We start from the raw sequence: 12,304 nt of genomic DNA, 5'->3' as shown, positions 1-12,304 counted from the left end.
TGCATGTTCCCATAGTTATAATCATAAATCCTAGCAGGTAAGTAAATGCAGAGCTCTACAGCGCAGCCTTTTAGCAAAGCCTGAATCACCTATGGTCTTCAAAATACTACATCTTGATGTAAAAAACTTTTTAAAAAAGTATTCCATCTTAAATTACACTTTTTAATAGCTTGAGGACAGGGATCGCGCTCCGCTAAGGAGTAAACAAAGTATTCATCTTTTCTCTCAAGCCTTTAAAAAAATAAATAACCGCAAAGATTTTTTTTTTGTACAAAAAATCTGTTTGCCAATGGATGCTTTATTAATTGAACACTGCTAATAAAATCTGATTTTATTAGATCATATTTAAAATATTCAAGACAAAAAATGACGGATTGTAAAAAGTCTAGTGCAACCTCTGGTTAAAGCATCAAACTAACTCACTAAGATGCAGATTCGACCCATCTGTGAGAAATTGCACCCATTATGGAGAATTATGCACCAGCCACCTCTGCCCCTAAGATGCCTGTTTACTTTAAAAAGTAAATAACTGAAATTTTCTATATTAGAGCAAGGTTAAGAAATATTAAGGCATATGTTGTTGGTTAAAGTGAACCGAAATATCCTGCAGATAACTATGATTTAATAAATGTCCTCCAACTGACAAGAACCAAGCAGCGTGTACTTACTCTGCCAGCTCTTCAAGGCTCCGGTACACATCATCCTCATTCAGAGCTGTGTCCTCTGATGGAAAAGGCCTGTAACACACAAACATACACACAAAGTGAGAGAGTGTACAAAACACTTTATCACTGCACACACCGAAGTGTCCCAGGCAGAAAAATAACCAGTCAGAAACAGCGTGTTCTATCTGCCTGGTTGTCACTCTTAGCTCCATCGCTTCAGCAGCTCGACAGCAGGATGTATTCAACAGCGATGGCCATCAGTCACAAACAACATTGTCAAAACACATCAACACTCCGCTGCTGACAGATAAAAACATGGCTTCCTCCAATAGCAAACTTTCTCAAGAATTCAGGAAGAAATATCTTTTTTAGATTTCTTCATTTTTTTCTGATGAATGGTCAGGTTCTTCATAAATCCTCTCAGGAGGTTTGGGCAGCTATCAAGGACCTTCTGGACAAAAGAGAAATGTGAAATATTTATAAGGACAAATCTGGTGCTGTCATTTTTTTTTTTTTTTTTTTGCACAAGAAAAGTGATCTTCTCTACTTAGATTTTAACTTTTAGCTGAAGAAAATGAAGGTTTTCAAGTATAAATAAAGCAAAAAGGCATAAATGAAAGGCATTCATATAAGCCTTTTACACAGTCTTTCCCAATCATCTTCCTACATTTCCTCTTCCTGTTCATGCTGCATCAACAAACACAATTCTCCCAGGAAGTGGCACAGCATAAACATGAATAACTAATCAATTAGCTCATAAAACTGGCTGGATTTAATTCTAATCTTTTCAGCGATATCTGCCATCCTCAAACATCATTCTTAAGTGCATGATTAGATCTCGCCTGCCTGACCGTGTTTATGATGTTTCCTTTTTCTTTCACGAGAGCTGATTGCTACAAATTATAGCCTATTAGCGTAATGCCGTGCACAATTGAAGCTCATTAAAATTAGTGAGGTCAAGAGTAGCGCTAATCACCTACCATGCTAATGTAACTGAATTGGAAATAATCTGCAATATTAAAACAAATCCTGACTACATGAGGTTAGAAAGTAATTTTCTGAGGCAATCTTTGCTCATTAAAAGGCAGTGCAACCCACTTTCCAAGAAAGCTAAGACGCTCTTTAATATGTAAATAAAACTGAATCTGATGAAAAACATTGTGAGCCTTTATTTAATTGATGTAAGCGTAAAGACAACATCTGAAATAGTGACACTAAGAATCTTGATTGTTAATGGAAAATTGCATGTCTATTTTATAGTTGGTGCCAGCGGCAACATGTTTTAACATTTTGTGGCAGTGTAATTTTTATTACTCTGTACCATTATGTTTTAAGAGTCTGGGAGCCAATGTTACAGTTCATAATGCTCCAAATAAACATGTTAAAAAATATGGTTTCATTCATTTTCTAATGCCTTAATGAAAGAGGAGGACAGTGGACAGTACAGGAATGACAGAACAGGGAACCAAGTGCTACCCAACCGCAAGGCCATCAGCATCCTACTCTAAATTTTTCAGTGGAGGCCGCAGGAAGGCCAGTTTATCACCCAGACTTTTTACTATGTAGCCTTGCTGTTGTATTAAGTCAAGACGTGGTTTAGTACAGATTCTTTGGATCCTTTAGTGAGATTATGTACTGTAGATGATGAATTTCTTTGCAACAATTATCCTTAAAGTGTTGTACTATTGGCCTGCAGTCTGCTATAAAGTGGTGAACTGCTCCACATCTTTAAGTCATAATAGGTCAGCCTCACTTGAATGATTTATCATACACTTGAGCCATTAGCCTGTTGCCAGTCTTGTGTTGCAACTGATCAGCAGAGTGGATGAACAGATACATCAGTTCAACATTAATATCAGCCAATACTGACCATTTTGACAGATACTGGCAACCCACCATTAATGTGGACATGAACCAGTTTCAGAAATAGATTTTTATGTGCTGTGTCTCAACAATTTAATTCTGGAATTAAACATTTTATTTGAACCCAGGGGGGAAATTCAAAGCACTAAGAGCATTAGCATTAGAAAAAACAAAGAGCTGAATTCTAACTAAAAATCACGATTGCAGACATAGAAACTATATAAAGAAAAGGTATGTTTTAACACATGTATCTTGTATATGTATGTCAAAATACAAAATACAAGCACAATAAACTGACAATTTTAAATAAAGGTCACAAATATTAACAGTAACAACAGATAAATAAAAGCCAAGCTGTACAATTACAGTAAAAAAAAAAAAAAAAAAGAAAGCCAAGAATGGCTGTAGTGCTAAGAGAAAAATATTTCAACTGGAATTTTTATAAGCAAGGCAATGTGAGATGGACCAAAACTGAGTAAAAAGTGTTTGTAGTGCAATAAAACAGAATATTAAGATATCGATAAAAATATAACCATGAAATAGACTGGGTGAAAAGAAAAAATTGTGGCATTGCAAACAAAGGAGAAAAGTCTGTGACTGTTGATGGTCATCAGAGTAACTCTGTAACTGTTGAATGATTATGAAATAAATTCAGTGTCTGGTGAATGGGAGTGTTACACCATTTGCGACATTGTTACCTCAAGCACCGGTATAGGCCCCTGCCCTAATTTTTACAACTAATTCATCTCTAACCAGCAGCATATTCAGATGGGCAAACTGCTTTCCAACATCAATCAAATTTTGCAGTCAAAACAGTTGATGTGAAGTCTTTCTGCTATTTTTTTAAATCTAATATGGTGCTTCTCTGTTTTACAAATCAATTTGCAAAACTTGGATCTGTCTTTGTTTGGGGCTGATGATGGTTAAGTTGTTAGCATAGTCAGCACACTGCAGCAAGGTTCCTGGTTCAAATTACTGTTGGAAAGGGCCTTTTTGTGTAGTTTCCACATTGTCCCAGTGCATGTGTGAGTTATGTCCAGTTGCCCAGGCTTCTTCCCACAATCAGAAGTCGTATCTTTAGGTTAAATGGTAACTCTTAATTGGTTGTAGGTCTGAATGTGAGTTTCAGTGTTTCTCTGTCTGCATATGTCAGCCCTGTGGTTGACTGGCAACCAGTCCAAGGTGTAACTCGCTCTCATCCCAATGACAGCTGGGACTCTGCAACCCCAAACGGGACAAGTGGCATACACAACTGATTGATAGATGGTTTCATTTATATTTTGCACATCAGCCTACCTGTTTTGGGAAAAGAGTTGTAGAATGGGAACGAAAATAAATGAGATGAGAATGAAAAATGTATTGGCCAAGCTTTCAAAGAATCCAAATCATCAGTTTTGAGGTATTCCTGGGCAAAAGGAGTTTGCTGTTATTTTTCAGGCTTGTGTGTTTGTCATCAGTGTGACAGCAGCTTTTAGCCTCCTCTCCTCCAGCAATAAATCCCACACAAAGTAGCAGCCAGCGGTGGTTTCTGCTGCAGTAAACAACTCTGCAAGTTTGACCTTGACTCCCTCTGTATAATGTAACTACTGAACACATGATTTGTTTTCTTCTGTCAAAGAGCCACTGGACACACACATACATGCACAAACACAAAAATATAAAGGAATTCACCAATATTTAAGAGAGAGATGAAGGGCTGCAGGGAAGAAAGCTTTTAGGTTCATGGAGAAAGCTTGGAGAAAGCTGTGCCCACGTCTTTGACTTGTAAACACTTAAAACGCAGCCCTCTGGGACATTTCAGTGTGCTTGTTTATTCTTTAATACAAAGTATGTTCAAACAATGCAAGCTTTTATTTGTACAAAATCATTTACCTAAATACCCCAATGATTTGTTCAGAAATTATATTTGCAAGTGTCTTAAATGATCAAAGTGAGGATTTCATATGCTTCCTTGTGCAACAGTGACTGACCTGCCAAAGTAATCACACAGAAAATAATATACAACTCAAAACATAAAACCTCAAACATTATTTAGCCTCTGTTTACCAGAAATGTCAAGAAAGTAGCCAGACCAGCAACATTAAGGCAGTCCTCAATATGCCTGGAATGCATTGTGGAGCAATTTAGTCAACCAGCTCTATTACCCAGTATACAAGGAGACATACCATGATCAAAGATATCTCTGTGCTCTGTGATTGACAATTTCTGCATTTTACAACCAAATTACTATATTCAAAAAGTAAAAAGAAACTACTTTAGTCTTGAAACCCAGTCATCGTCTGATACACCACTGGTTTCCAGCCTGGGGTCTTGCCAAAGATGGGTGAGTGGCCTTTATTTGCTCTACAGGTTGTTGAATTTTGAGAAATTTGCATATGTGACGTAAAATAATGATAATACCTTTAAAGAAAAGATTATTCAAAGTCACTAAGAAAAAAAAAGTGTGTGTAGCCTTATTCTGTCTTGATATTAATGAAAACAATTAAATTTGTTCATTTGTACATTAATGTATCACTTTTTGTGTAAGTTTTTTTGTGTGCCAAATGACATCTCAGCTTTTTGAGATACAAGAGAGTGTGCACCATTGTGATAGATGATACATATAAGATCTGTTTTATTTCTTCTTGTAAATGTGTATTCAGTGGTTGGCAATAAATGACTTATGGCCAAGACTTTTTGTGGCTTATTTCATAAAAGTTCCACACAAAATTGGTCATTTAGGACATTGATTCCCAACATGGGTTCCGGGACCCCCCAGCAAGGCTTTGTCTGATCTGAGGCTGCCAAAATTAGTTTTGCAAATATTGACTTAAACCATAATAAAGCAGTTATTTATTATTTTATACAAAGCTCTTCTGAGAAGTCAGCATGCACAGGCCTTTTTGTATGGTCTTGTAAGTGAAACAATTGAAATCTGTGTTGATTTTTGATGGCAGTGTGTCACTTTTTCTTCTCTCTTGGGTCCTGGGGGGCCCCACATTTCTTAGGTACATCTGGGGGAGGGGGGCTCCAAGGAAAAATGGTTGGGAAACACTTATTTCGAAGGTGCAGATGGCCTAGGGGTTAGGTTGCACCCCATGCACACGGGTGCATGTCTGGCCTGTGGCTCCTCCATCACATGTCTCTGCACCATTCTCTCTTCCCTGTTTTCAACTCTATCCACCGTCCTTCTCCCTAAAATGAAGGCATAGAAGCTCTAAAATATATTTGAAAGAAAAAGCAACTTAGCATCCTCTGAGGTAGCATCCATTCATCTCTTTCTCTAAAATCTGACTTCAACAGTAAATAATAATTTTATGAGAACTTCACTCTAGCTTAGAACAGCAGTGTCAACTTAAAAAGGAATTGTTAGTGCAATTAATGAATCAAGTTTTCTGAAATAACAGGGGTTACTGATAAATTATATTTAAAAACCTGAGATTCTGAAAACTGAAAATTGAGATTTTCTCTTGAGCTTCATGCAATAAATCCAAAAGTTAAAAACTACTTTCAGAAACTCTGACTTCATGCTAGTTTTGGTGATCCCTGTCAACAAACACAGCTAATAGGCTAATCAGAGTTCTCACTCTTAAGTTAAATGCAGTTTTGTCAGCATGGCAAATTCTTCTCTGACACTGATTGGGTGATTCACTCTTTAGTCTGTTTCGAGGGAAAAAAGCATGTTGGCTACATACCTATGTCGCAGCATAGCTGATATTGCTACGTAGCTTAACTCACTAAGCCCATATGGATGCATCTCTACGTAGCAACATCATCTATGCTGCGTTTGCTAAAGCAGACGTTGCTTAAGCTAATTTAGCTACATTGGCTTACATAGTAACATTAACTAGCTAGCAAAGCTTTGTTAGCTAGAGTGAGCCACCATTCCTGTAACTACTTCTTAAACGGTCTATACGTCATTTAATTTCAGATTTATCCATTGATCTTTTTCTCTGTTTCTTAATGAAAGTAGCTTAGTATTTTGTAATGTTTGTAATGTGGGTATTTCATGAATGCAACTGCCAGACTTTGTTTATTGATAAAGTTGGATTTTAGTTAAAATGTAAAATGTTTAACCAGCAAATTACGGCACTTAGGTTCTAAAATAGATGCCGTCTCAGATGAACACTCTGTGATAGTGGCTGTCAGAGATGTACGGTCTGCAGCCAGACTGCCTTGAAGAAAAAAATAATGGAGTTCCATCAGAGACCAGATGAGCTGTTTCTGTGGGGCTGATTTATACCCAAAACAAAAGTCCTGCATTATATCCTCGTATGTAAGATCCTTGATCTTTCTTTAATAATGTAATTAAAAATAACACAGTTGTGACAGATGGTTGTTCAACATGAGTTTGGTTCTGCATGAGGTAAGCTAATCTCCTTGAAGTGATGTGCTTATGATAGATTCACATTAGGTATTTATAAATTATACAACAGAGCACAGTGTTAGCTGCTTTTGTTGTAAAGTTTCTTTATAAAACTATTCAAAAAAAATTGTTACTACACATACAAAGATTGACTGATTGACTCAAGGTTGAGAAGGAGCACAGGGCATTTTGCAGTAGGAAGAAAGAACAAAGACAAAGATGATAGAAGTCTGTGAGTTGAAGCTGACTGTACAAAAAGATGGGCAATTATGACTGATTCTAATATCCAGCACTCATAGATCCACTCTGCACCCTGTGCACACACTGCTGTGAAATCCTGTGATTGTGTAAAATTCAAAGATATGATCAGATAACGCTGACAGCCAACAGCAGTGACCTGTCGCTGCATAAAGGCCAAACATCACAAAAGAGTGAGGGCTTTAGTGTGAGTTTATCATTTCAGTCATGTACGTGTGGGTAATGTGAGCTTGTGTTTGCTGTGTGACACTGCCAATTAGCCTCTGTGTAATTAAAACAGTGGTCACACAGGCAGAGTGTGTCAGCCATCGAGTTAATGAATGCTCAGCTAGATAGCCAAAGGTCAGCCAGTCACCCTGAAGCTTAACACACACAAAGAGTGACATGAACATACACCCACACAAGATGGGGTAATCCTGCAAACTCAGCCTTTAAAGCCTTCACTGATTCATTAACTTTACCAATTCCTGCAAGTTTACACTCACAACTTCATTAAAACTTCTGATTTTAAAAGCTAATTAAAGGCAGAAATAATAAGAGTAGCCTCCTCTGATTTATAACTTTCTCTCTCACTGTTATGAAAAGAAACAGCGCAGAAGGTGCATCCTCCAGAGCGTAATAACACACCCACACGTGATGGCCCCCCTACAATGAAATGTGCATTATATTATAAGTTATTAATGGAGTCCCGCAGGGCAAAATTTAATTACCTAGTAGTTTGGGGAGATATCTATCACCTCAGTGTTGTTGCGTGGAGCCGAGCGCGGCCCAATGCTGCCGTTTTAATTTCGGCTAAATGGCACAACCAGGTGTAATTGAACTATGTTTATAATTTCATCAGAACTCCGATGATGAGGCGTCTCTAGGCTTTTCAATAATGCTCCATTGTCTTCTCTGAAAGCATGCTAACACATGCAGGGCAGCTCTTTATTGTGTGTGCCAAATCGGAATGGCTGTTATGTTCACTGGAAAAGTTTTTATTATTTTTAATCTATTTAGATTATAAATAAATAAGGATAGTGCATCTGTTCACACTGCTATTTTGACCTGACATTATCAGCTCATTATCTGGCTTATTCCAGTGTTCTATTAAATCTGTATAAATACAGCTATTTTTTTATGATTATTATATTTTCTGCATTAACGAATAAATTTGTTTTGTTATATGCTACTAAATTAAAAGCAACGCCAATTTGCATTTTGTTACCATAGTGATAAATACTGACACCCTGGACACCCAAAACTGTCTCACTTCTTTGATTTGCACATTCAAGAAGATTACTTGGAAGCCCTTACCTTACCTTTCATAGTAATGGAAAAGAAAGCTATTTCCTCTGAATAATAATTAATAATCCAGAAGAAGTACATGCAGTGTTTTCTCTGTCTCCATCGTCTTCATATCTGATTTACGACATTTAAGGGCATCATCATTTGTGCAGGGCTGTGAAACTCGCAGTTAAAGTCGACATATTGGGACATTAAGTATTTTTAGGAAGCAAGTATTTCTTCTGCTCTTTAATCATCTGCATTAGACATCAGTGTAATTTCCACATTTGATAAGACGTAAAAGGGATTCAGTGAACTGTATCTGGTGACCAGGGAATGAAGTAAGTAGTGCTGTAGAAGCTTTGTCAAAAGTATCAAAAATCTGACATCCTTATGTTGCTCAGATAAAAGCTGTTCGATGATTGAAGGTTGTTTCTGCTTTTTTCCTTTCCTACATCTTGCAATGTTGTATTTCTCCTTTTTTAAATTGCTGTATTTTATTTTAATTTGTACGTTTCTTATAATACTGTGCATTTATTTTATTCTGTTTTACTGCTTGAAAGACATGGGGCTGTGTTATGCAAACTGGACAAAATAGTGACAGTGTTTAAGAAATATACCAATTAATCCTCGATTTCTTAATTACAAAGGTTTTATTTCAGTTACCTCATCACATGGATAGAAAATATGATCTATAGATGATCTATCTAAAGTATGATCTATAGAGATAATAAAGAATGAGTCTTTTAAAACATGTGTGCAGAAAACATAAAATGAATTAACATTTATTTTAATTTCATTTGAATGAGTCTCTTGGTGGCATCTTGATTTAATTTGTACTTCTTTAATTTTGATAGTAACGTGTAGAAAGTCATTAGGAAACCAGGAAACTATCTTCATTAGCTGGTAGAGGCTTGGGGAGCTGTAGATAATGATTAAATGATATTGGAAAAAGATTTTTCTGCAATTAATACAGCGATATGGAACAAATAAAATTATTCCAAATAAATGCACGGGGGTTTCTAGAGGCCTCAATGTGGACAATCAACACTTTATTGTTAATTGGCCATAGTTGTAAATGCTAGTGTGCCTGGTTGTTTGTCTCTGTATGTCAGCCCTGTGATTAACAAATCCAGGGTCTACACTGACTATTGCCAAATGAGAGCTGGGAAAGGCTCCATCCCCCACAACCCTGAACGGGAAAAGCAGCATAGAAATTGTAAATTACAAGCAGGCTTTCATACGTTTTACACTTGTCTATGTGGAACTTTGTCCCATCTTCACACAAGATCTCTGGAGCTCAGTCAGAGTGAACTTAAATTTCTGAGTCACCTCTTTACTAAGGCCCTGCTCGGTTTCGCAGGAAGACCAGTTCTTGATTCTGTTTTCACTTGTCATTGTGTGGTACTGAGTGCAGATTAATGAGAATAAAAATGAATTTAAAAGACTGGAGCACAAGGCTGCAACAAAACAATGTTGAAAAAAAGTGAAGGAGGTCTGAATACTTCCTCAGTCACTATAAATAAAAGTTTTTGGTAATTAGATTTGCAACAATCACCCTGAAGGTTTCTGATAGTTTACTTCAGTTTTATCTGAAGTTTTCATGAAAGGATTTTTTGTATTTTTTGTAATAAATTTAGATTTTTTTTCATGTGTTGTAAGCGAAAGTTCATACGTAATAGTACAATTGCTATTTATTGTGCAGTTATAATCCAGAGAGGTATCAGGAAAAAGATTTTCTTGTTTGTGGTACACTCTCATTATTTGATTAAAGAAGATGCTACAAAAAAAATATATATATGAACTGCAGGAGATTTTAGCAGTACATTAACAAAGGAATGGAAAATCTTGATAAAGCTTCTAGAATTAATAAAAAAGTTAAATACAATAACACAAAAAACCTATCCGACATTTGCAAGTCAAGCAACAATGGGCCATGGCCCATTCAATACCTTCTGAGCCCAAACTCATTTCTGTTTACACAGGTCTTCATTTATTCATTACTTTTTATTTGTTGTTGTTTGTTCTAGTATGATGTCTTCTTTCTCCACTATCCCTAAAGCCAGTGCTGCATAAAGGGAGTTGTTGGCACCATGTGCTGGACCAAGCCGCAGTGAGCCGGTCCCATTGATCAACTGTTGTCAAACAGCACAACAACAGTGTAGTCATTAGGTGTGAGTGCAGCCCCGATGGCCAGCGTTGGTAGCAGTTTCCCGTCCCAGGACACGGCTGTGTTTCTGCCGGGGTCGATAAATCGCTACAGCTCCAGCCAGCTAGTGCACTCCGCTGCTTATTGTACCACGCCTGTCCATAAAGCCTCCCGTTTCCCCTTTAAACCTGAAAATACAGTTTCATTTCCTACAGTCACGGTGCCTCAGGGAGGGTGTGTGTGAGTGTACTGTATGAGTAAGAGGCTCTTTCATTGCATGTGTGAGTTATTTCCACAACATTTACGTGGGAAATTAGCACACGCTATGTGTTCAAATGCCATGAGTGAAAAATGAGAAGTGGATGTGCAATGTGATAACTGCATACTAATGTGAGCCATGTGATGCAGTGGCGTGATGCGGCAGAGCTGGAGGCAGGAAGGGAAAGTGCAAATCCTGATTGTTTACATTCTGGCTGTTTGTCCTACCCAGGATCATTTATCTTTCAGATAAAAACAAAGAGCAGACATCTATTTCTTCCAGTGAGTGCAAAACAGTCTTTCATGTGGCAAAGAAGGACCTAAAGTAGAACTTAGAGGGCAACTAAATTACAGTAAGAAGCAGTCTTAATACAATAATTAGCATATCACGGATACTGTATTTGTACAAATAATGTTTTCAATATCAATGTAATTCAATACCTATTTCTTGTCTCATTATCTACTTTGTCATAAAATGTCAGTTTAGTATAATAAAATGCCTAAGTGCTTAATTTACAGTGTTGAGTTTACATTAAGCCAGAGCTAAAAGGCTTACCGTTGAATTTATTTCAGAGTGGCGTCATGGTTGATCTCCTGGGTTCTTTTGTGATTTTTGTGTTTCTAATGGTTTTGTGTTGGAGAGGTACTCTTTCACTCTCTTCAGGCTAGATGGTGAGGGCAGAAGCACTGTCGCAACTGAAGCTAATCCTTAGCTATCAAGACCAACTTTTAATCACCTTGTGTTAAACTTTCAGACGCTAGTGTTCATTTTGGCAGCTATTTTTAGTTTTAGTCTTAGTTTTAGTCTTTTCTACCCTTTTTAGTTTTGTTCTAGGTTTAGTCGACGAAAACTCAAAAACAGTTTAGTCTAGCTTCAGTCCATAAAAAGTCCTCAAATTTTAGTCTTTACTTTTAGTCCAATCATTTTTTTCTTACTTAAATCTGGTACCAAGCCATGGTAGTGTGTTCTATGCACTGTGTTAAACCTGGGGTCACTGCTTTTTAAAGCTGAGAGGCAGAATAGCAACAGATGTATTGTTTTTTGACAGATTAAACCACAGCGGAGAAATATCATGGATTCTGAATGTCCGACAAAAATGACATTACATTTTAGTCATAGTTTTAGTCATCTTGACGAAAACTTAACTTACTTTTTGTCAGTTTTAGTCATCAAGGATCCCTTTTTGTTAATTTTATTCTAGTTTTTGTCATGGAAACAAAAGGCTGTTGAACATCTTTAGTCATAGTTATAGTCAAGGAAATTAACACTGTCAAACACCAATGTGCACAATGGCTTCCATTCAGGTAAGCTGGCTACTCTGATTTTTGGCAAGTTATTTTTCAATGAGGTTTTTCTTCAGCAGTGCCTGTCTCTCTGACAGTACGTCTGCCAATCACCAGCCAGTACACTCACCATTGTTTGCATTGTTGTTCTTTAAAAAAAATAAAATAAAAAAAGCTTTAACCTTCTCTCAACTCATGCTTTGTTCCTGGGTCTTT

The 12,304-nt window shown here is 37.0% G+C and overlaps 1 protein-coding gene across 8 annotated transcripts in view; it reads right to left on the bottom strand.

Moving 5' to 3' along the window:
• vav2 (vav 2 guanine nucleotide exchange factor) overlaps positions 1–12,304 on the bottom strand; it is a 324,026-nt gene that overhangs the window by 82,600 nt on the left and 229,122 nt on the right. For all 8 annotated transcript variants that reach the window (XM_041811125.1, XM_041811131.1, XM_041811128.1 and 5 more), the window contains exon 4: positions 669–737. In XM_041811125.1, the coding sequence (XP_041667059.1) occupies positions 669–737 (69 nt within the window). The remainder of the gene's footprint in view (positions 1–668; positions 738–12,304) is intronic.

The sequence above is a fragment of the Cheilinus undulatus genome, linkage group 17 (assembly GCF_018320785.1).
Source record: "Cheilinus undulatus linkage group 17, ASM1832078v1, whole genome shotgun sequence".
Lineage (NCBI taxonomy): Eukaryota > Metazoa > Chordata > Actinopteri > Labriformes > Labridae > Cheilinus > Cheilinus undulatus.
The sequence above is the reverse complement of the archived record's forward strand: the minus strand, read 5'-3'. Positions and strand labels throughout refer to the sequence as shown.